Here is a 25269-nt window from a genome sequence, read left to right on the forward strand (position 1 = left end):
GCTGGAGAGGAGCTGGACAGGAGTTGGACAGGAGCTGGGACAGGAGCTGGACAGGAAGTGGACAGGAGCTGGGACAGGAGCTGGACAGGAGCTGGGACAGCGACTTCATTGGGGTAAGTCGTTAAAAATGGGTTGAAGAAATACATTGTCTTGAGGACACTTGGAGAACACAATGTTAGAATACACAAAGACTAAACCTTTATTATTTATTTCTATACTGACAGGGAAAAAAGTATCAACCCACTGCATAGCACTGGCTGACATAGAAACTAGGTTTTCCTTCACAACATACGTGAAATGAAAAAAATAACTACAAAAACTAATATCTTATCTGCAAACCTTCACATGCAAGACAAATCAAGGAAAGAGAGTCACATAAAACTGGTTTCCACTCAGAATGGATTTGGACAGTGTAAGTCGATTTGCTTATAGGAAGAAAATAAAAAAAGCTCAAATTATTCATATGGATAAATTAAACAAGCCACAAGATGAGGCATTTCCTTAAGTCTATAAAACCATGCCAAGGTAAGGGTGAGGGGAACAACTCCACATGATACTTTTTAGATAGAAGATCATTCTTCCCTGCCAAAAGACTTCATGGTCCAATCTCAAAGGCAAGAGGCTAATTGTAAAAGCACACATTGTCCTCCACAATAGAGTCTAAACAGCAGATATGCTGTACACCCGAAAGCTGATCAGTCATTACCATACCAAGCAAAGAGTTCCCAGAGATCAATATCATGGTCCCATGATCACTACGCCTACTTCATTACCGCCGCACTGAGAAAAGGACCCGACGCAGCGCTGTCTGACAGCAGTGGAAACAGTCATCCATCATTTATTGCCACCTATCAAATCTGCAATCACTCAAGGCCACAGTGAACGAGGGCAGCCACTGTGAACACGGCTTCCTTTGGTTCAGAATCCGGTGCACACACACACAACGCTGCGCGTGAATTATGACCAGTCTGAATAAAGCATTTGTGGTAAAGATTCCCACTGTTTAAAGATTCATAAAGAGTGGGAAATATTATGAATGGAGAGAGAGAGAGGTGTGCACAAGCATTATGTCTCATGTGCAAGATTTATCAGCATCATTTATTAAAATCTGGGACAGGTTGGCCATCCTGGCTGCAAGAGGGGAGAAAAAGTCTTTCTGGCGGCTTAGGAGGCATGAAATCACCTGGTGAGAGAGGGGATAACACAGATGAATAAACTGTGACTGGGAATATTAATCTTAGGAAAACATCTGTCCTCACGGAGGAGGAGAACGGGGAGAGAGAGAAAGCTCCCAGCTGCAGCTGACTCACTCCGCCTTTCCCTACTGATCCACGCTGCTTCATCAAACAGCCAGCCTCCATGCGCAGCCCCATTTGTTTTTGGTGTGAGTTTGCGTTTGGTTCCAATCTGATGCGGTAATGTCGTGCTTTCATGTTTCAGTAAACACATACTGTATATACAATATTCTTTTTCCCTACTTGAAAAACAAAACCTCTGAAGCAAAGTAAACATTATTTTGACTGTGTTTCTCCTACTGTAAAATGGAGTGAAAACATAATTTGCAGTCCGTTTTTCATCTTAGATGTTACTTACACAAGCCAAAAGCCTTCAGAAGTCTATTTAGGTGCCTGAGGTCAAAGGCCATCGAATGACTCCAGGAAATATATAACCCTGTAATTTGTTGGGGGCTCAAGAATGAAAAAGTGTTTGCCCCATTAAAGGCACAACCAAGTATTGAGTGAATAGAGATAAAATATATTTCAGCAGGGTGATAATTCTGTTTTAAATCAGATTTTTTACAGCCTGCTAAAAACCAGCCCCTTACTCTACACTTTGCCTTATACAGAAGGTCTGAATCCTCGGATATTGAGAAACGATTGCTTGCTGGAGGCGTGGACTCTGTTTGTATTTTGACTTTACCCAATCGCTGACATTTGCCATGACATCCGCAATGTGCCAGCTTGATAGTGAAGAAGGCTCTACCATGAAGCTTACAGGAAATTGTGTGAGCTGCAAACAACCAACCCCTGCAGGAAAGAGAGCTGTGCAGAGCTGACCAACACCTTTTCCAGAAAAATGTCCTAAATATTCCTGCTGCTCCAACTTCAGTTTCTGTGTGTTTGGAAAAGTGGTTGCATTCATTTCCTCCACCGTCACCGGTGAGCTAGAACCAAAGGCGAACTACAACTCAAAAATCATATTGTTCACAACTCCTCCTTCTGTTTGCTGATTGGCCAGGATGAAATGCATCCTGAGGAATCAAACTCAATTGGACAAATCCCAGGTGGAGCAGAAAGTAGATTGGAATTGAACAGAATGACGGCCAGGCTGGCATTTTTTATCGGTCTTATACAATATTCAAATTTTTGATACGTGTAGTGAAACTTTATAAATTTCACTTTCTAAAATGAGTGACAGTTGTCGTTTTGCTTATTTATCCTCCGGGTGTCATTCTCTTCCTGAACCTGTCAGCAGTTGCTACAAAATAACAATAAACATCATTAATAAACACCTGGCAGGAAAAAATAAATAAAATTAAGTGTTTGATGAAAAAACATTTGAGTGTCAGCAGAGTGTGTGCTCGGTGTGGCAAAAAAAGAAAAAGCACAGCAAACGGTGAATAAAAATATTCTTACTACACTGTTTAGATAGGATGGCCCTCCTCGGCTCCTCTTTGCTCCCCGCACTTGCTCTCCTCGCTGGAGGCGGCTGAGTGCTCCTAATCAGCAATCATTTGAAAGGTCATGAAGGAGATGCCTGTGGGAAAGGCTGCTGGCTGGAAGCTCACAGTTTGTCTCAGTCAAACTGTGTGGTACGCTGGCACTTACAGAGTTGCAGTTTAACTCAATTGGCTTTAATACCGCCTTCACGACGTTGTTCATGTAACGCTATCCGGACCCTTTATCACGACGGTGTTTCACATTAGATAAGCGAACAGACACCGTTATTCTAATCCCCTCGTCGTAAGAGGACTAGACCAATGAAACAAGTTTGAAATAATGAGATCAGAGGCGCTGAACAGCAGGAGTTTTTGGCTTCACGTCATTACATTCGAAGCAGATGATGCCACCAATTTTAACTTTGCGACAATAAACGTGATATTAATTTTATGTATGTGAGAAAAGTTGTATGTTCACTAGACATTATCAAAAAAGAAAAAAACCTAAAGATATTGCTAAATTAATGAAATCTCTGCACTAAATGGGTTCATTCCCACGGTAGCACGTTGTAATGTCACAGCACAGACTGCAAAGTATTTTGCCTATTTTGTCAGACCAACACTAAGTGGTACAATAAGTGTGACGCAGAAAGGAGATCATATATTTTTCATTTGACCTCTTTATTCTGAAACCCCTAAATAAACCTTCACATCACACACAGTTCATGGAAATGGCTGTGACAAGTTCAAAGCTGGGTTAGGTTGTAAAGTAAAATCCCAACCTCTGAACAAACCCTGGAGAATAATAGTTTTATCCATAAAGTAAAATACATGGCACAGCTGAAAACTTACCAAGACAAGATGGCCCACAAATTTGACAATGCTGGACAAGAGTAGCATCAAATAAAAGCAGCTAAAAAGCCTATGGTGCTCTGCCGTAATGGCCATTGAGTTCTTGATCACCTCTTAAAAAATTTCTAATGTTGATGACTAAATCTGGTTTAAAGTTCTACAAATAATTTGTTGTCTAGTTTTTTCTCTGATGCTCACTGACCTTTAAGACCCTTCAAAGAGCGATTTAAACTAAACTATGGCTTCCAATCACCTGAAGAAGCATTTCAACCATGATCAGTGGAAATCAGATGCTTGATTTTGAAAGTAATAGCTGTGAACACTTAAATAAAAAAAGAAGCTAAATCATGTTCTTGTTGGTCTCTTCTTGACATCAGCACGGTCCTCTGTCAAAGCATCCATTCCATCATTTGGACAAAGTCTTTCATGTGAGCTACGAGTGCCTTTAATGTCTCTGTGACTATTGAGCCCACGGTAATATTTCCATCACTCTCTTCATTTACATGCGGACCTGAGCTTGTTAGGCTGACATAACTGCCCAGGGGCATCACCAAAATAGCTGCTGCACGCCAAAGCTTGCCTCCACGACAACTTTATAAAAGATTGCTTCCTGGTCTAGAGCTGTAACTTGCTGAATTTCACATGTTGCTTGGCAACCTCGCAGTGAGGAGAGGATTCAGCCACAATAAGATCAAAGTCAGCATAACAGCTTAATTAACGAGCCATAAGACGCCGACAGGCAGAGCCTCAAATTTAGCCTAGTTTGCAGTCGTTCAGCAAACACAAACTGGCTTCACGTTATTGTCGAGTCCACTTTTATTCCCCAGACAAATTAAAGCGATCAACCAAAACTTTGTATCACCATCTTTGACTAACTGCACAGACCGATTTGAACAATTTGCACACTTTAGTGGAGTTTGTAATTGAAGTACAACCAAATTGCCTTCATAATTGAGTGGGATGAGATCCAGTCTGCTTACTGAGAGGTGCTGAGACAGATGGCTGAAGCCAGATTCACTCAGGCGTCCGACAGCCACAGCGAGGCCTCCGGTGCAGATACAACAGGGTCCATCTGATCCTTGAAACCACAGAGCATCTGCTGAGGCAGTTTGCTGTGTGCAGTTGTGGGACTATTTGTACGTGTTTATGCAGGGCGAGTCGCAGCCATTCTGACTCGTATATGCTTGAATGTAATTAGAAATGTGAGCCAGTGTTTGAGAGTAAAACTGCATATGTTCCTTCCTGCCCTCTGACATCATCAGCAGGAGCTAACTTGGCAAAAGATTTTACATATCACCTTGTAGAATATTATACCACCATAAAACCACCATAAAATGGGAATCTCGAATCATCCCTGTAACACATTGTGACATCAGCAGGGAAATGGGCAAATTAGTTCATCAGACCGTTTTCAACTTGACCACATGGCCAGAAACTAAAAGTCTGATTTTTCTCTAATCAGTGAACACACCATAAGTGCTAAAACATGGCACTAACACCAACACCGTCAGTGCAGAAGCTGTTACTGAGAGAAGGGAACACAAAATATTTCAGTATTTGTGAAAACAGAAAAACATGTCTAAGAAGCTATAGATTATTTTTAAATAAAAAGGCATATCGGCTGTGCAATCAGACAGCTACAGTAGAAAAGCAGACTTTGAGAGGATTTGTTCTTACTTGTATTTTTCCCATAGAAGACTTTTTCAAAAATGAGAGGATGCCACAAGATTTCAGATCATGCCTGCATTGTGTATGCTGAATTAGCAAAGGGATAGTGTGACTGGGAGCTGTCTTCACCAGACACTAGTAAGAGACAATGTGTTAAAAATATATGTTCTGTTTATCCTTGAACTTTTTCCTCTTTGTAAATGTTGATTTTGCAGGTGCCACATTTCAACATTTATCAATTATTATCCTTAAAATGAAACCAGAATCAACACTGGGACCTTAGACATTAGGAATCAAAATCAAAATCTAAAGCTTTTTATCACTGAAATGAACTGCATTGAATGAACTGTAAATGAACCCTGTCATTTACAGAGTTGCTTTGATAAAAAAATTTAATAAAACATGAGTATCATCTAAATGGTCCAATTTTTCACCGACTGTCAGTGGAAGTTTAACACATTTAAAATTAAAACATTTTCTAAAATAAAATTTAACAAACTATTTACTATTTGTTCAGTAGCTGATAAACACAGATTCTTTAAAATTATTTTTCCAATGAGCATTACATTGTAGGAATTATACAACAAAAAACAAAGACGGCATTAAGAATTAGGTTTTGGATTTATTGCATTGCAGTGTGGAAGCTGCAAAGTTGCAGAATGCAGACACCTTGGGTCAGAATAAAAGATTATTTGTAGAAACAAAGGCAGAAATTTTGGATTGGCACAACACACACACTCAACTGCACTAATGACATTTTATTTAGTACTTTTAAATTGATTCAAATAATTAGAATAAATTGGAGAAATTATAAAAAAAAAACATAAGCCATAATGTACCGCTGCTCTACAGACTAGAGACTCTAGTCCTCTCGGTTTTTATAAATTCACACTGGTATGTTATCCTGAATCAGTACTGAGAGTTATTATTGCAGCATTATTAAATGAATAAAATGCATTGTTTAAATATTACAGTTCAGGCCCTTAAACACGAGAGGTCAGATCTAACACAGTACCCGTCTCCAGCTGCAAACCCTCAATGTCCTCCTGCAGGACAACACAACTTTTCTACTAACAAAATCCCCTCCTCTCTGCTCTGGAAGTTTCAAAATGTTACCTTGACCTTGGCTAGAAGACTTTTCCAAAAAGTCTTCTATGACTTGTCACAGTGCAGTGCGATGTTTACTCCCGCTCTTAAATCAGAACTTTTTCAACTGCGCGCATTGGTTTCAAAATGTAAAGCCCCCAGTCGGGTCTTACGGCGAAAAATCAGCTTGTTTTTGTTTTTTTTGTAATACAAAAATAGCACAATTATATGTGTCATGACCAATAATTTTTCTTTGACTGATTTGCTACTTAATCCAATCTAATTCACAAGATAGCCATGGAAAAAAAACCGAGGTGAAGGAAGGACAGAGAGGCAAAAAGCAGAGCGGACAGGGAGGACAGCATGGCTGCAGTCAGAGCCATTAGTGCAGTTTCGCTTAATGATAAGCTCAATCATGCAGAGAAACAAAGAGAGGAAGATGAGGGAAAATCATTGCTGATTTACACCTGCTGTTAGACATCCCATCTTCTCTCTGATTAGAGACTACTTCAGGCATGGACCCCGGAGCAATAATTATATGCTTTCTGTGCCACACACCTGCGTGACAAGCAACAGCTAGATCCATGGACACAGCACTCACGAGAAGAGCTCTTGATTTATGTCAATTGTGCAATTTTATCATAGCAAAGCCAGCATATGGACTTTAATAAGGGGGGAACCTTTCATCAAGCATGAAGTCAAAGTTCTGCATAGATCTCAGCTGGATTACTGTTTAGCTTCAAATTACAGTCAGATTACAATGAGTAAAAAAAACCATGAGTCCAATGTATTGTTAAAAAAACAACAAAAAAACTGCTGATGCCAGAATGTTTAGTTTTGCACAAAGTGTCTTGAGAAAGTATAATTCTCCTTGAACAATACTTTTAAAGTCTTCCCACAGATTATCAGTCAGATTAAACTGTGGATTAGAGCTGTTGTGCTGCGGAAGGGTAAATCCCCCTTCCAGTGTTTGACCTTTGACACGTTATTTCATCCAGAATCTCCCTCCATCCATCTCTCCGTAAACTCTGAACACCTTTCCTGTCTCTGCTGAAGAGCAGCATCCTCGCAGCATGATGCTGCCACCACCATTTTTTATGCGGTGGTAGTTTTTTTGCTACTCACAGACTGAACTCAACGTGCAATAGTTTGGTTCAGTCAAACAATTTAGAAACTGGGAGATTCTTGAATCTGCGTTAGATTTTATTAAGACTGAATAAATCTACACGTCACACTTCTAATTCTTATTGGAAAAATGTTTTTGAATCCAGGTACCATTTTGTTTTCATTTTCCAATTTTGCACTACTTTGGTTTGGTTGATAAAAAAAACAAAATGTCCCAAAAAAACACAAATAAGCTTGTGTGATGTGACAAAATGTGAAAAGGTTTAGTGGAGAAGAATAATTTTGCGAGGCACATTAAATTGAGACTGCAGTCAGTAAATGCAGCACAAATGTGTCTATCACAAAACCAGCACCTAAGTTTCTGTAATACATTTGGTGTCATTTTCTTGTGACTTTCTTGTAGATTATGTACAAAGATTAGTTGTTTTTTTTTCCTGCATATTATTCACTGAGGGAATTTGCTGCATTCCACTATGAGACTGACTGCTCTCCAACATGCCTTATGCGATTTTTAAAGTTTTTTCCCGATGTGTATGTTCACTTGTTCCTTAAATTTTACAAGAAGATAAAAGGAAATTTAATCATAAAAAATAAACAAATAAAACTGCTTGTAGAAGGCACCATCTGGATGCAGACATGAAAAACATTTAGATATTGAATTACCAGCATTGCTTACTCCACTTTCATACTGCTGGAGCCGAACAGCCATATTTCTGTATGTCTCTAAAGAGAAGATATTTTTTACACTCGAAAACCTAGTTTTCAAGTGATTTGTTTACAAAGAACACAGTATTTATATTGGAGAATTTTAGGCAAAGTTACAAACGCAGCTTGATACCAATATTAGGTCTACTCGACAGATGAGTATTATAAATCACTGAATCGCACGCGAGTTGCGCTTTTATACGTTTTTTTTTGTTTCCATCACCAGTTCAATTCTTCCGCCTCCAACAGTTTTAGCACCATCCTAACATGGTTAACAGGGATATTTAGCAGTTTACTGCTCCATATTTGCATCATTACTGACAGCCTGCTGTGACTGTTTATATATTTGGCCGACCACAACCACCAAACTGGACCACAGTTTGTCACAGAATGCGTCACATCCAAGCTCTTAAAAACATGGTTTAATCTTTCAGATTTAATGAGAAGCTTAAGATTTTCATTACATGACAATGGAACAGAATTATATCTGTAGAAATGCAAGTCTTCGAAAAGATTAAGCACCATGCAAACTATGGTAGAAATAGTTTATGGTCGTCATGGAAGAGAGTTTGACCAAACTCTGAGCTGTTAAAGCAACCTTTTTCCTTTTTTGTGATGTTACTTATAACTGATTAAAGTTTTGTAGGGAAATGCATAATTGAAATAAACATGTTGAGAGTTTTAACTAGTAGGCAATGTGTATAACTTGGATTGAAGGTCAGTGCAGATACAAACAAAATATACATTATTGCTAAGTTCTGAAGTTTTAAGTCATTAATTGTCCCATAAAGATGCTGAGTCCAAAATATCTGCACAGGCTTACTGCATTGATTGAAGTTGTTGCTGCTCAGGATGGAAAAACTAGTTAATAGATTAAAATGTGCAGTTACTTTTTCTGCTATTTTCTCCCTTCTTTAGTAAAGTTATTATTAAAACCTGCTCTTTGTATTTACTCAGGTTACCTTTGTTCAACGTTTAAAAGCATCCGTTCTTTTGGTAAGTTTTTAACATTTAAGTGCGGAAGGAAATGAAAAAAAGAAAATCCTCAGAGAAGCAAACAGCGCTGGACTTATTTTATTTATGAGCACCAGACACACCATGATGTCCACTTTATAGAAGCCGACTGAAGCGCAGTACTTACTCAAGAAGTCAACACAGTGCAGCAACCTGCGTTAGTGTGCAGACCGTGTGGACTGCTGGACTGATGTTGCACAGTTTGGTTGAATCACTGAGAAAACTCACTGATTCACACAGACATACAGCTACATTGACTGAATGACAATAGGAAAGAATCTAAAGTCGATCTTTTTTTCACACAGATGTTGGCATTACAGATTTCTTTTGTTTAATGATTAATGAACATTGTTTTTCATCCACTCTGTGTATGGAGTGGATGATGCAGTTCTCTGTGCGTGTGTGTGCGTGTGTGTGTGTGTATTCATTCACATACAAAGCAGTGAAGGATAATGCACCTATTATATTCAAAGCAGGTATAATTAGACCCATTATTATCTTTTGTCCTCCCGTTTGTTTCTGCTCGTTACGTCTGTATAACTCCTCCTGCCCTTTACAACTCACCGCCTCTATCCTCCAGCTTGCTTATTATTGAAGCTTTATCTCAACGTCAGGTTGGACTGGTTCATAATAGATCAAGCTGCATTTCTGACTGAGATCTTTGCTAGATTCTATGGATTGATTTATAAAACCTACGGATATTTCGCCACATTTACAGATTAAACCAGCCGTACGCTCCTGTTCAAAGACGTTTGAAGTATTCGCAGTTCATGCTGTTGCATAACCAGGTTATACACAGAGCTTCAAAGAGCCAGCAAATAATTGAAAATGACATTTAACCTCACACAGGTTGTTCTGTAGCTGGTCAAAGGTTTAGGACTGAAGCTACAAAAAAAAATCCAGACAATAAATCTAAAAGTGTCAAAACAGGAACTCTTGCTTATCACATTCATGCAACGTAGTTGATGTGAATGTTTTCAACGGGCTCTTGGGATCGTTGATCCACGTGGTATAGACGGCTTCACAAAGAGCATCCGTGATCTGGAACTAATGTTCTTTCTTTTAAAACTCCCTTTTCCTGTCGTTTACTACAGCATTGACCCAGTCGTCACTGCAGAGACGAGGTGATTCAGTCATGAACGGTGCCTGCTGCACATCTCCACATAGCCAGCCTAAAGCTCCAGTGTTTTATTGAGGAAAAAGCTCACAGGTAACAGTGGCGCCTCTTCCACTGAGTTACATAGAAAACCTCTCCAATGAAACATCATGTCTGAAATATTGGGAATCGTTAAGAGGCTCCATGCATTTTTCTTTTCTTGATCAAAAACTAACATATTCTCCACCTTCCACTGTTATTTGTTTGATGCTCCTTTGCAAAGTCCAAACCAGCAACTTTTTTTGTTTTCCATTCCCTTATAGATACTATTTTACGGTTGTTGGGCTACAGGCAGAATGAGTACGAACCTTAATTCGGGTCAAGAATCGTCCTACTGTCTTTAAGGACAGCTCGTCAGGCCCTCCAGCTCAGTGCAGATAAATAGTTTTTCAGTCTTTCACTGAACTTTTTGTCCCATAGCCTTTGGGATATTTTAAGAAATCTGCAGTGACTTTCATTTTGTCCACCCTTGGCAATAATGGAGCATCATGAAAGGGCTTGCTTGTGCAGCACAAAAATCCTGTCACGCTTTAAGACAGAAACCTTTGTTGCATTTGTCATCAGGGGCTCATGATGGCTAAGGCAACAGAAAATGACACAAAAGCCAGCTTTTATGCACAAACTCTGTACCATCTTCACTCCTAATAAAACGCTTCATCTTCTTTCTTCTGTTTTGCCTGTCTGCTGATACGCCGTTAAAAACGCTTTCAGAGAGTGCGAGTGCCTTTGTGGCCTACAGGTGATTTAAAAAAGAATTACACACATCATGAAAAACACGTCATTTTAGCCTCAGCTAAGACAATGATTCACTTACCATGAACAAAACATCTTCTCTTGTATCTCCTCATCTCCAGTATTACATAAAACTGCACACAGCTCCAGCTTTTTCCCCCAATCTGTCCTATTTACTCTCTGCCTGACAAGAGATGATGGCACCTGTTATGCAAGCCTTCACTGCCGAGACATTGCTGCTGCTGCTGCTGCTGCTGCTGCTGTTACTGATGATGAGGGGTATCTCAGAGGGCCGTGAACTCTCAGCAGCCTGCCATGCATTAGTGCTTCTTGACAAGGTCTCCCCCCTCAGCACTCCCCGCATGTACAAGTGCTTGCCTTTTCATTTTTCTCCTTCCCCATCCCCGCTTGCCTAACCTCGGGGAAAATCTGTCTCTGGCCCCGGTGATAAATTGCTGCAATTAAGTTTAGTAATCAGCCCAGCTGGAGAAAGACTTTGGTAAGGTGGTACAAAAAAAGTAGCCTCCTATGTAGAGGGGAACTAAAATACCCTTGTGAGAGATTTGCAGTAAATTTCAGAGATAAAATTTTGTGGCAAATAATATCCTCCCATTCTTTGACTTTCACAGACTGGATTGTGAAAGTAACAGGCCCAAGAGGGGAAACTCACACGTCGCTCTCCTCGGCGACACACTCCAGCTCAGTGTGGAGCGTCCCAAGGCGTTCCCAGTCCAGATGACACACACAGCCTGTCTATAGGAAGATTCAGGTCCTCCTGTGGATCTGAAAACCTCCTAAGGCAGGCGGGGAGGAGCCCAAAACCACTACAATGATCTGTTTGTACTTTTTGTTCAACAAAGAAAGAAGCTAAATGGGTAGCACTACAAGAGAGAAGCTAAATAATTATTTAAAATGTTTAAGTTTTAGCCCCACAGTATATTCTCCACAGCAAAAGGAATGACAGGAAAATCTTTCACATGACTGAAAGGTTTTACAAATTCTAACATTGAAACACAAAAAAAACATATATTGAGATTTGAAATATTTGTAGCTCTTTAAAGAAAATGTGTCATTTAAATGAGCCGCTCCTGCTCGTGCTTGGTAAAAGGACATACATCAACATATTAGTACACTTACAGCTCAGTGAAGCCCCGCAGAGCAGTGACCAGCAGCGACAGCATCTTCAGTCTGGTTTGTCCTACAACTACCAATCAAGGTTTGTTGCCTGAAAGACACAAATATTTTCAAATGAGTAAAAGAGCTTAACCAACAACACATCCGCTCTCTATGTCAGCGTAGAAGTTTACAGATACAGATGGCCGCCTTTTTTCTAGGTCAGCTGTCTCCTGCATAACTTCTTTTTTTTTTTTTTTACCTATCTGCATCCAGCAGGTGTTTTGAGTTGTGGACGTAAACAATATAAAACCAATGTAGCAGCATACTTCCACTTTTTGCCTGGCACTTTGCAACATACTATGACAGAAGTAATAGTTTGGAAATATTTATCAGTAACTTATGATTGTAGTTGTTATAGCATAACTTTATACAGAGGTGGTCCTAGTCAGTTTGCCGCCCTGGGTGAACCACCTCTCCCTCCCTCCACTCTTGATTAATTATGTAGAGTCTTTTATATTTAAGCCTGCTGGACTTAAATATAATCTTGTTCCAGTCTCCATGGCTCAATGTACCTCGGTGTGGCATGTGCCAATTTTATGGTAAATAAACTAAATTATGTGTGGTAGATGATAGACTCACCCTTGAAAAGTTGTCTCTATACACAGACAAAAAAAATTGAGGGCAGAAAAAACATCAAGCATGCTTGTTTAAAAAATTACTTTGTAAAAATAATAATAATAATAATATGAATTTTAATGCAGTCACGTCAGCAAGGTTCTTAGGGTTTGAAAGATCATTTCAAGCCTTTAAAATATTTGGTCCTGGTTCAGTAATATCCTGATGTTTCATGAAACACGTGGTCATCCAGTTCTGTATGTGAAGAAAATCTGACTGCTTGTGTGCACTGCTCCCTTCACACCCACTGTACATTTTTGCTTACATTGATTTGAGTTTTATTTGGCTGACGTTCACACAAAATTCATGATAATGAGGCTGTTTCACTTAACATTCAGAGTGCTTAGAAGGAAGGAACACTTTTCTATCCAAGCTTTCAATTAATATCTCTAAAAATCTCTAATGATTTTTAGAGATATTTTGAAGGAGAGAAATACATACATTTCCATGGCATGAGGCATATTGAAGCATTCATTCACTTTTCGCCGATTCAAAACTGACAGCAAAATGAGCCACTATTTTCATTTCCTTCTTCTAGCTCAGCTAACTTCTAAAGTTTGATTTGTTTTGCTGTCATTGAGTTTGACACTTGTTGGCTTCTTCTTAATTAAAAAAAAAAAAAATCAGGACAGATATGTCTTCAGAAATGAAAATATGGAGACAAACAGTGGAAGGAAGCCAGAGAAAATCAAACATCAGACTGATGTTGGTTGTGAAAATATGCATGCATTTCCAGGTGTTCAGTCAGAAAAAAAACCTAAAGCAACATGTTCATAGAAACACCTTGTCTTTCCTCAGAGTTAATTTTAGTTCATTATGTAGTAATTGGGGCAATAAAGGGAGTAATTCCTGCCTAGTTTATTTAAATTCCAACTGAAAGCATTTTTCAAATAGTAACTAAACCCCAAATCATGTTTTGCAAATAAATTGTACAAATTGATCCTTCAGGGTTAGAACAAGGATAGTGTTACACATGATCTATGGTGCATAGCTTCCTTATCACAACACATAGGTGGAGGAGGATTCACTGTTGAATCTAATTGGATAGAAACGTTTGTATTTTAATAACAAAAAGTTTGACTTTGTGCAGGTAAATGTCTACTGGATAGTATTAATTTGCCCATTATTGTAGTATTTTCACACATCACAGGTGCAACTTGTGTCTCTTCTGCTTAGCTGAGTTGACACAAATGAACATTTAATCCACGGGTGGTAACAAGACATAAAACTACCTATAGCATAAGCTTTCACTTTAAAATCCCTGAAGAACACTGCAGAGGTGGCCAAAATACAACGGATAAAGTCACAGTAATTGTTAGATTGATATTATTTTGTATGTCTTGTGAACATTTGACTTATGTCTAGTGGCATATAGAGGAAATGACCTTTTTGCTCAACCACAGGGAGGACCGGAGAAGACTTAAATTAAGTGGGACAGGAGGAGCAGAATGTGACTCTGCATCACTCGCTCTGCTTATTCAGAACGCAAAGGGAAATCAGGATGGCAGCTTGGCATATCTAAATCACCCACACACACTTTTTGGCAGCTTTTGTACTCCGGTGTGAGGTCAAGACTCTCCACAACACCTGCCAAAGAAAGATGGAGTTTCTCTTTCTGGATTAATGGGTTAGGGTCGCCTTCTCTCTGTTATGTCTTACTTAATAAACCAAAGGCAGAAAGAGGGCAGTAACAGATAGGAACAGGAATAAACAACTTTTTGCAAATGAGAGACATAGCATTAACAGAACAGACCCGAGTTATAGTTCCTTTTCTTCACCAGCATAGTTCTTCTGACTGAATATAAATATTGTTAACGGTTTAATGTGGTTCAGACTGAATCTGGTTAAAAGTTTGTTGGGGAAGCTAAAGGTGACCGTTAAGGCTTTTCAGCCGTCACTAAATATAAATTGTCAAAAATAGGAGTGGAAGCTGATCATGCATTTGACAGCTATGAAGTTACTATTATTAAGAGGGTTATAAATGATTTTTGAAAGCATGCGTTTATATTAAATAAAAATTCTTCACAATTCGATCTTTTAAAGTAAGTAGGAGTGTCAAACTCACTTTCATTTTCGGCCAAATCAAAATCTGAATGTTCATTCTAGGCCAGCTGTGCCAGAATGCATTGAAAAATCTATTTAACTGTTAAAATATTAATAAATAGATGTCCCTCCAGAATTTTTTTACTATTTTTGTAGCTTTTTGTAATCAAAATCACATATTTTGTAACTCTAATTTAGAAATATTTGTATTTGCGCTAATATGTGATGTTAACTGTGACTTTTTAATACTTCTCTTATCAATCACAGACTATGACTTGACATCAAGTACGGTTGAGGCAGCAGTCACAATGTTTTTGACCAATTTTGAGAAACATTTGCAATAAATTAGAAAAAAAAAATGTGGGGATCTGTTGATTTTGTGCAAATTTTGAGGATTTTGTGAAAAAACTGGACACACTTGTTGATGTAATTTGGCGTCTAGAGGGCCACATAAAAAGCTATGGGGGACAGATTTGGCCCCCGGACGTTGAGTTTGACAAATATGTTTTAAAGGCTATCTTTTAAAATTATTACTAGTAATAGTCTTGATTCAATGAAAGTAATTTAAATGTAAATCTGCCAGGAGTACTTTTCTTGACTGAATTGTAATAGAAAAGAGCATCAGTATAGAGAAGCCCCTTTTCTGAGAGTCCGTCCTTTACTTGCAGTCGTTCGTCTGAGGAGAGGAAGAATCCTAAACTCTTTTAGATGGATCTGTTCAGAGGTAATCTCTGTCTCTCCTCCTTGGCAATAGTGTTGCTGCTCCCGATACAGGGGCCTCTGGGGATGAACGGGATTTATCTCTTTCTTTTTGAGAGTTGATAGTGCAATGGAACATTTTTTTTATGTGATCTTTATCAATAGTTTTGTCTAAAGATTGGTCAGCCGCTCTGAGGGGATAGGTCCTCAGTAATAATCTCTGTGTTACTTTTCCGATCCAGGACCAATCAGAATCAAAGCTGTCCTCATAGACATTAAAGCCATCTTTTTATACCAACAGGGCAATTGGAAAAACTATCTGTGATGAACTTCACACCAACAGTTCAATTAGGCCCTGTCTTCCCTTTCTTGGGAAATGCCAGCAAAAGATCTACTAGGCAGAATCCAGGAAAAAAAAGCCAGAATTAAATGTTATAGCTAGAGCAAACATGACACTTCTCACCTTGCGAGGTTTTGATAAATTTCTTACTTCTTCTCATCCAGACTCTTGTTAAAGTAGTGAGTAATAAAATGCCTCCAGGATGAATTTTTGAGGGGTTGAAAACACTGTGACAAACAAATGTGTCACCAGGAGTTTTAACCTGAGCAAGAAGACTTAGTCTGTCAGTCAAGAACAACAGAACAAGGTGTACTGTCACAATTTGTTGTTCTTATGTGCAAGTAACAGAGAGAGAGGTGCGTCGCTGCTTCTTCTCCAAAAAGGATTCCCTGTCTGACTTGGGAGTCCTCTATACTTTCTGTCAACAACGTTATGCTAAAGAGCTGCAGAACACTGGTTTGAGATCATGACTCAAGCGACAGACGAGTACACCAATGTTTTTAAAAAGAATGAAGTAGAGTGTGCATTGATAGAAGTCTATGTGTGAATTCAGGAAAAAAAAAACAAAGCAGGTGATGTTATTAGGTTGTGAGTTGAAGTGTGTGATAGATGGACCAGAATGCCCCACAGAAAAGTAAAAAAGTAGGAATGACGCTTGAGGGAACAATAGGTAGAGGTCACTGACGGATGCACTGACATTTCCTACCCATTACCAGGGTCCACAGAGTGTGTTTTCACTCTGCCCACATATATAGCTGCTCCTAGATGACATGTGCATTGGTGTGGAAGAACAGACCAGCTGTAAATGGCTCCATATTACAGACTAACTTAAGGTTGCCAAATCCAGGTTTAAATGAATGAAAAACTCTCCTGGAGCAAATTGTAGCAGTGGTTGTATCCGTCACATCATGGACGAAAAAAAAAGCATACCCAAATGAATAAAAATGATGTTGGGATACATAAAAGTATCTTTCACATGTTTTGGAACTTGCATTAATGTTTGGCAGGAAGAATAGACAGTGTGTGAGAAGAGCAGAAAATGTTGACCGATTTTTGCACTGCTTTGAAATCTTTTATGCGGTAAGATGTTAAAACACTACATAAAGTACTGGTGGTTAATTCATCCACAGCTCAGTTCAGCAGACATTAAACTGGGGATGAAACATTAAACTGACTGCATTAAGTGATTTAAAGTACTCAAAGTGCAACTTTTTAGACTTGAAACAAGACGGCATAATCCAGACAAGGTTTGGTAGGCAGGCTGAAACTAAAGAAATCCTCTTATTGACAGGCTGAGTTTCATCCAAACCTTCCTCTCATCTGTACCAGTATTTTTAACCTACTCTTCAGCATCATTCCCTTCCTTCTGCTGTGAACAAAGTGCATATTTAATAACCTACTATGTGTTTGATTTCATGTGCACAACCACACGATCAGGCACAGTGAATGTACTGCTTCAAATAAAGAGATTTCAAAGTCGGGGTATTGATTTTGTGTGCACATTGAAGGATTTCTCCATGAGTATTCTGTTTAATTCACTTTTCTGTGCAGAGAAAAATGTCCAAAAGAAATATATATTTTTTCCCCTCTCTCCTCTGTGCAGTTTCTCTTTGCTGTGTAATTGTTAATTTCAGCAGAACATAGTCTGTCTATGCTTCCACATGTGTGCATGTAAGAATAGCACACAGGTGCACGTTAGCAAAAAGTCGATTCATTTCAGTAATCAAATTCCACAGGTTAGTTATGTGCAGGGTGGTAAATAGTAAGTGTTTACCTTATGTTAATTTTGATTATTAAGGCTCACAGCTAGTGAAAACTCAACATTAAGTTTAATCAAAATATTTTGTAAGACCAACAAAAAAGATGATATAGCCTATCTAACTGAAATGCGACTTTAGTTAAAAATATGTGCTTGTACTGTAATTTAGTGAGATGCTGCTGTGGTCTGTTGATGCTTGTATATGAATCAACACGTCGATTTGGACTGTAATTTTGGTGGCTATGCAAGAATATTATTATTTTTTTTCTATTTCATGACAGTAGGAAACAATCTTTATTTTTTCTAAAATGAATAGGTGTAATAAAACATAATCGTTAAAAAGCGCCGCAGCTATGCTGTGTCTTACACTCTAAAGGATAAAAAGAACAGCAGCAAAGACACTCTGGCTTTACAGAAAGCTGCAACAATCAAAAATTACAGATCAAAGTGAAGCACGTCATGCTCTTGAAAACAGCGGAATGGGTTTGAGCCATGTGATTGCTTCGGCTCCATCACATTTTTATTTTGCAATGAAAGGATTTCTCGAGATGCCAGATCATGCATGTTTTTTTGTTTTTTTTTGCTGTAGAATGATTTTCTCAGACTTTCTCATTGTCACAGGACCCCGACATAATTTAAAATCAGTTTTCGGCTAAGATTATTTATTTTTCTCTAAAGCTCTTGCAAGAGTTGTTTTGTTCTTGTGTCGTGAATTCATGACACTTCTTTTGGGCTTCTTTTGATTTCATTACGGGCATGCAAATTGGATGTCCAGGCTCCTGACCAGGCGTGCTGCCCCCGCTCATCTCTCTTCCTGTGAGACGTCGTCACAGACTGGACTGGTGCCCCCAGGCTTTGCTTCCTGTGGCTGTGACTCGTGACTAAGCAATCAAGCTGCAGCAATTCATGCACCTGATTATAACGTGCATCAAATCTGTCTCTGGGTGGATAATTCTGCCACATTCATCTGTTCAAACAATGCAAGTAGAGATGGGGATATCCAAGCATTGTGTCCATCAGGAAGGAGACGGGTTCTGTGTCTCAGAGACGAATGTGTTTCCGTCCAAAATGTGGAGCCGGACCATAGACAAAAAGTCAAAGACCTCATGAAGATTCTGGCTGAAGCTGCTAAGACAGTATCCCTATCCACAGAGAAACATGTCCTGTACCGACATGATTTTACTGTCTGTTAGCTTTGACTGTAAAATACCACAGACTTCTTGTGGAGACAGACAGAGTGATTGCTCCACTCAACGTAATACTTGAGGGTTTTAAAGTTGGTGGCGTTTTAATTATGTTTAAGTGCCGCCACTATGGAAAACTAGCTGCTACACATCATGTAGTAAACCCAGTCAGGTCAACCAACCGCCTCACGTTTCCCATAAATATATAAGGATGCAAAAATCATTCTGTGAGGTTACCAATGACTGTTACCAATGTTAAAATCCAAGATGAATTCATGATCGTTACGTTTTCACCGTAATCCGTTGCAGACTGCAGTTTTGTCTCGCGCGCAGCATCTCTTTAGCTGAGTCATGCTGCAGCAGCAAACATGTCAAAATGCTGTTTTTACCAACAATGATATTCAAGGGTGTAGACTATTTACATTGAGTGTGGGATGTATTTAAAAAAAACAGCACAGAAGCACACAGGAAGATTAAGACTCCAAGATAAGGAAAGTCTGGAGCGTATGAGGAAGGAGATAAAACTTGAGGGAAATAAAATGAAAGCCAGCCTTCTATCACACTGCAAAACAGATTTCTTTTCTGTGAAAATGCGAACATGTGTGCTCTCTTAGTTGCTTTGGTCAGTCATGTTTTCTTCTGTTTCTGGGTAATTGCTAACGGACTGTTATGACAAATCGTTTTTCAGCTTTCTGCATCACACATGTCCTGTTGTCGGCTTCTTTGTATTTTTTTCTGCGTTTTTCTGTTTCTTTGTCTGCAATCTCCCACTTGTGTTTTACTCTAAGCCCACTCTCTCAGTGGGAAGGATGGACAGACGCTGCCTAGCAAATGCTCCTGCTGGCATGGTGTTAGTTTAAGTGTAAACTTTTTACTTGCGTGTGCAAGTTGACTAACAAATGGCCATTATTAAAGATGCAGCTAGATCTCAGCCCATCACTGCTTCACAGTGGGATGCCTGGGAGGCTGATGCTCCAGGATTCATCACTAGTCAGGTTTTACTTTAAAGGCACCGTTTTGACACAATGAGGATGTTGTGACAAATGTACATTGATAACTTGCATTATTTAAGATGCAAAAGCCATTTGTAGGCAGATAATTAATATCATTTTTGATGTATTTGATTTCAAAAGTCACATAATTGTAAAACTGTTGAAGTTTTAGTTATATCTGCACCACATTTCACTGAGGGGATCACGAGATTTAACATTGAGAGTTCAGTAAAAAAAAAAAAAAAGGTCTTTACTAATGTGGGAGAGGATCATTTGGAATAAAACACCAGATGGATTTTATTTTTTTCTCTCAGAATGGGATGAGTTTAATAAAGTGGTGGCAAACTGGCTGTGTGCAAAATAAGCTACCTGTTCATTTTTCCACAGAAGAAAGATAAACCGTTTGGGGTGCTGTTATTGAATATTTGATTGTATTTTTTCATTTAAAACGGAAGTTTAATAGTACAAATTTTGATTTGCTTTGTTTCTGCTTTAATTCACATTAAATCATTTTCTGCATGACATTTATAATATAACCATTTTCATCAGTGGTTAAAGAAATCTGTGTTGGTACCATAGAAATCAAACCCTTCTTATTATTGACCAACGTTTTACATGTTTTCACGCAGACATGCAGGGAAAACTCCATGCCATGATTTAGTTTTAACTCAAAGCATTTGGCTTTCCACTGTCACCTTCCACAGGAGTAATGTTTGCGACAAAGTCAGCGACTTGGTGCAGTCAGCGGAGTTTCCTAAATTGGAAAACGTCTACCACTTCAAATAACAAATTGATCTTAAATTCATTGCTAACTAATGAAGATCAAATTGGAATGAATGTAATTGTATTTTGGGCTGAACTGACCATATCCCTGTGTATAAATTAGATTTTTTACATTTTTTTTATTTTGTAAAGTACATTGAGATGTAGTTTTATTTACACGTTTAAAATAATGAGACGATGCAATTTCATGCTCTGGGTTGCACATTTGTCACAGTAGAGTGGATGGTGGGGCAGCGTCCAGTATGTTGCCCTGTTTAACCAATGAGGCATCGCGTCGCCACAGAGACCGAACAAACAGCGTGCTGGAAAAGTTCAGACGAGCCTCGACGAGGCTTAACGAGCTTTTGGCCGAACGCCTTTGCCACAGAGCTTGTTAGGCCTCACATATGCGCTCAAGTAGTCTTCTAATGAGCCAGATCTGCACTATGTAATCAATTAATCTCTTTGACGAGGGCAGAAGTGACGGGAGAAAAGGCCTTAAAAAGAAGCGCAAATGGGAAATGTGTGAGGAAAAATGAGCTGATCTTTGTTTTCTACGTGACGTTCATTTTAAAACATGCAAATATATGTTTTAAGTTTTTGGAACTTTATAGATATAAAGGACCGAAGATTTTACTGAGTGATAATAAAGTATACTGAAGAAGACCTCCCATGTTTAAGATAACCCTTATTTTCACAGTTGTATGCTAATTACCAACTTACTGATTTTTATTTAAGTATTGTCGACAATGATCCCCTCCTCTTCATTTTTTCTCATACATAAAGCACTTTATCAAAGGTTCACCTTTTCTTTAACACTTCTCTTTTTCTCCTCAACAGTCCTTCATCTTTCTACTTTTCTCATCAGGCTTCTTAGCAGTTTGCACCATTTGAGCTGTTAATGTGTTAGAAGATGCTTTTCATCAAGCGGATAATGAATGTCATTCCTTGCCACTTGGATTCGGCTGCCCGTTATCACTCATCATCTGTTTTCACAGAACACTTCTCCCTTTCATCTCATAGTCAGTTCAATGCACCATGATTTTACGTAAACTTGTGGTTGAATTCACTTCTAAGGTAGCGTGTGGGAAGTGTGAGTTTAGACAAATGGCACGCAGGAGAATTTGGGTTGCATTCATCGCTCATGTTGAGATATTGATCAGTATTAATATTCTAATATGACATGAAAATAAACCAAATGATGCAGTCAGGATGTTTTTTTTTTTACCCAGTAATATAATGTGACCTAAGGTTAAATTGTTCTCATGTAAACGAGGTTCATAGATGTGAAGGATTTAATTTTAGATCAGGTTTTTTTTTCTCTTGAGATCAGGTTACGATGTGTTGCTTTGTGCGATCCTTTATCCTCCTTCATGTTGCCAGACCAGTTCTAATTAAGTAATTTTGTTTTTCAAAAATATCTAACTGAAAATATCAAGTAAAATTGAGCTTGGTTTGATAATGACTAAACAACAATGTGTACATTATTTTTCAACCCAGATGGGTTTTGAAAGCTTATTTCTGTTTAATAAATTAAATCATCATTTTAAAAACTCTGTGTTTTGTACTTACTAGATTATGTTTCTCTGATGTAACTCTGACAAGGTCAAAAATGTTTAGATTAATAATTTTCACTCAAGATGAACAAATTGATGAAAATACCTTTGACTCCTACACCTAAATTATGATAAAAAAATTCTGGCTTTTGTTTCATGAGCTTTTGCTTGTACATTTGCCATAATATGCCACAAATAACTCTGAAAAACACCACACATGTAGCATCTTTATAAAAATAGCCTGCTTCAGCTTGAGCGCGTCACAACATGTCTGAGCTCAGTTTGTCAAGCTCACTGATGCAGCAGATGTGTCTGTGATTGGCCTCTTTTTTTTTTTTTTGCATCCTGTAAAGAAAAAGAGGCCTTTGGTTTATTTTTCTCCCCCAACTGCTTTGTGTCTCACATTCGTTGGTGAATTAAAAGCCTAGATTGAAGTGCAGGAGAAAAGCTTTTCATCAGTGTAATTGAGGGTGTGAAGTTTAGCAAGGGATAAATCCGTGGTGATATAGAACGTAAGAGGGTAAATAAAGGTTGAAAGAGGGGAGAGATGAGAACATTTGCTCTGCAGGGCTTCTATGGTGCAGGCATCCGGTTGCAGGCTTATCCCATAAGTTCATAGTGCTTTACTAATGGATGCTGAAAGGATTGATCCCTACAGCATAACTGGAAAGCATGTTATCAGGCTCTCAGACAACATTAAAATAGATGTTATGATTCACTATCACGTATTGTACATAGAAATGCACTTCAGACACATACAGACATAAGCTCAAGAAAAAAAAAACAATAAACCTTAACACTAGGATGGGATGCTATTCTATTTCGAAATGCTCACAAATGCTATCAAACTCTTCCGGTTTGCCTGCAAAGCCCACTTAGACAATATAAGCATGTTAAATGTGTTTGAAAATAGCCCTAGGTTCTAAATTACCAGTGCAAATCTCTTAGGGGGAGCTCAAATAAACATCAGCAGGGCAAAAGAGATAAAAATAGATTATTGACAGCTGTTGATGAACAAAAAGACAAGAGTATTTCAAGTAGTGTGCAGACATCTTCACAAGAATTTTTTTTCCAACGTTCAAGCCAAACTCCAGTCTTTTCTAAAATAATCAAACATTTCTATTTTATAGTACCAGCATCCCCAGCTTAACATTAAAAAATAATGAACATAGTTTAGATGTAAGCTACATTTATTTTGTTTTGAACCAACAGTAAGACTTGAGTGCAGTCAATATCATCATACTAAGTCAATAACCAACAGGTTGTGAGGAGGAGTGTCCTGCTAAAGTGTTAACGTTTAGCAGGATTGAAGGTGCATCTCTGTCAGAGCTGCAGTCTGTGGCTTATTTACTGTAAATGCTTCCTCAGTTAGCAATAAAAAAAAACTGGGAAAGTTGCTAATAGCTCGTTTTACTGACACTTGCTGTTGAAACATCACAGAGAAGGAAGGCAATGCGAACTTTGTGTAATGTCACCATGACAAATAGTAATTTCTATACACTATGATGACTCAGTGGAGATGACCTTAACCATTTCATAGAAGGTCAGGTGATGACATGAAAAATGTCTATAATGCTCAAGTTCAAGGTTTTAGAGATCCAGTCCATGTTGGTTCTGAAGTCTTTCCAATTTCAGTGCAGATTGAGTCACAGACTTGGGTCACAATCTCTTGTATTTTTTCATGAACAAGTATTGAAACACTGATAAAAACTAGTTATATAGAAAATCAGTAGTGTAAGCAACGTATAGTTGAAAAAAATCACCTAAACATTTTTCAGTGAGGAGAAAAAAGTGAAGGTGGCTCATTTCAAACACATTTTGCACATGTTGTAAACTTTTCATGCTAGAGTGACTTTAAGTATGCTCACTCATAATGTGTGAGTAAAAATAAAAGCCATTGACAGAAAGGTCTACACACATTTCAGTTTTCCTAAATGCATTTTCTGTATTCTGTTTTATGATGAATATATTGCAAGCGTTTGTTAATTGGAGCTGTTTATGATTAGAAACAAAATGCTTAGTTGGACAACTTTTCAAATCTGTCCCTCATCATTTCAAAACAACTTACTTTTTTTTTTTAAATTTACGAGACTTGTCTTCAAGAAAAGATGTACATTTTCCATGCGATGTACTTATTTAATGAATTTCACCTTGTTTCACCTTGCACTGCGCTTGATGAAGGTGTGAAGTTTGCCCTGAGCTATAGGGGACACTTTACATGGAGATACTCTAGAACAGCCATTTTACACCTACATTATGGAAATAAATGGGTTAGAAGAAAGATTGTATTTGACCTGTCAAATCCTAGATGTGAAAACGAAATTGCAGATCCCCTGAAAGGAAGCCCACATAATTAAGGGCTACACTGACAGGTAAAGTAATGCTCTTCTGCTTATTATTTTTAGATTATTGTGCTCAAGCTTTGCTTTATTTTCTAAACTGTGCTTTGGCTCTAAAACTATAACCAGCAGATAAACACATTACAATAGCCTTTTTACACAAATCCATCACTGCAGTGTCTTATTAATCCACACACAGAAAAAAGTAAGTCACTTTTTTATTGCTTTAGAATATATACCACCTTAGTAACTGAAGCAAAACACAAAGTAATGATCACATTTTCATACAAGTGAAACTCAGAATGCCAAACACAGGTCTGTGTTTATGTTTTTTTACCCAGACTAGGCCAGCAGACAGTCTGGCCAAGTCTTGGGTACACCGTATTTGCACCCTGACAGCTCAGTTCTTTGAGACTTTCTTTAAATTTGCTATTTAAGCCCCACATGCAACTTCCTCCTATGTGTCTGCCTGAGTCACCGCAGTTCTATTTCACCGGCCTGCACCTGGTTGCACCTGACAGGCCACATCACAGACACATTCACTCATCCTCAAACGCAAGCACCAGACCATACATTTTTCAACCAAATGTCCACTGCTGTTTGCAGTGTGTGTATGTATAACTAGGTTACAGCAAGTGTTTGAACTACAGGATGAACTGAGCGAAGGTGAGCGCAGAATGTTTTACTTCACGGTATCGAATGACACTTAATGCTTTGGTCCCTCGAATGAGTCATTTCCTATTGTGAAGGTTGTGTTTTGAGGTGATGGGGATACACAGTACACACAACAGAGTGGTTCAAATAAAC

At 38.4% G+C, this 25269-nt stretch overlaps 1 protein-coding gene across 3 annotated transcripts in view; it reads right to left on the reverse strand.

Moving 5' to 3' along the window:
* sphkap (SPHK1 interactor, AKAP domain containing) overlaps nt 1–25269 on the reverse strand; it is a 119823-nt gene that overhangs the window by 65429 nt on the left and 29125 nt on the right. For all 3 annotated transcript variants that reach the window (XM_008425400.2, XM_008425398.2, XM_008425401.2), the window contains exon 2: nt 12135–12222. In XM_008425400.2, the coding sequence (XP_008423622.1) occupies nt 12135–12178 (44 nt within the window). In that variant the 5' untranslated portion in view covers nt 12179–12222. The remainder of the gene's footprint in view (nt 1–12134; nt 12223–25269) is intronic.

The sequence above is a fragment of the Poecilia reticulata genome, linkage group LG13 (genome assembly GCF_000633615.1).
Source record: "Poecilia reticulata strain Guanapo linkage group LG13, Guppy_female_1.0+MT, whole genome shotgun sequence".
Classification (NCBI taxonomy): Eukaryota; Metazoa; Chordata; class Actinopteri; order Cyprinodontiformes; family Poeciliidae; genus Poecilia; species Poecilia reticulata.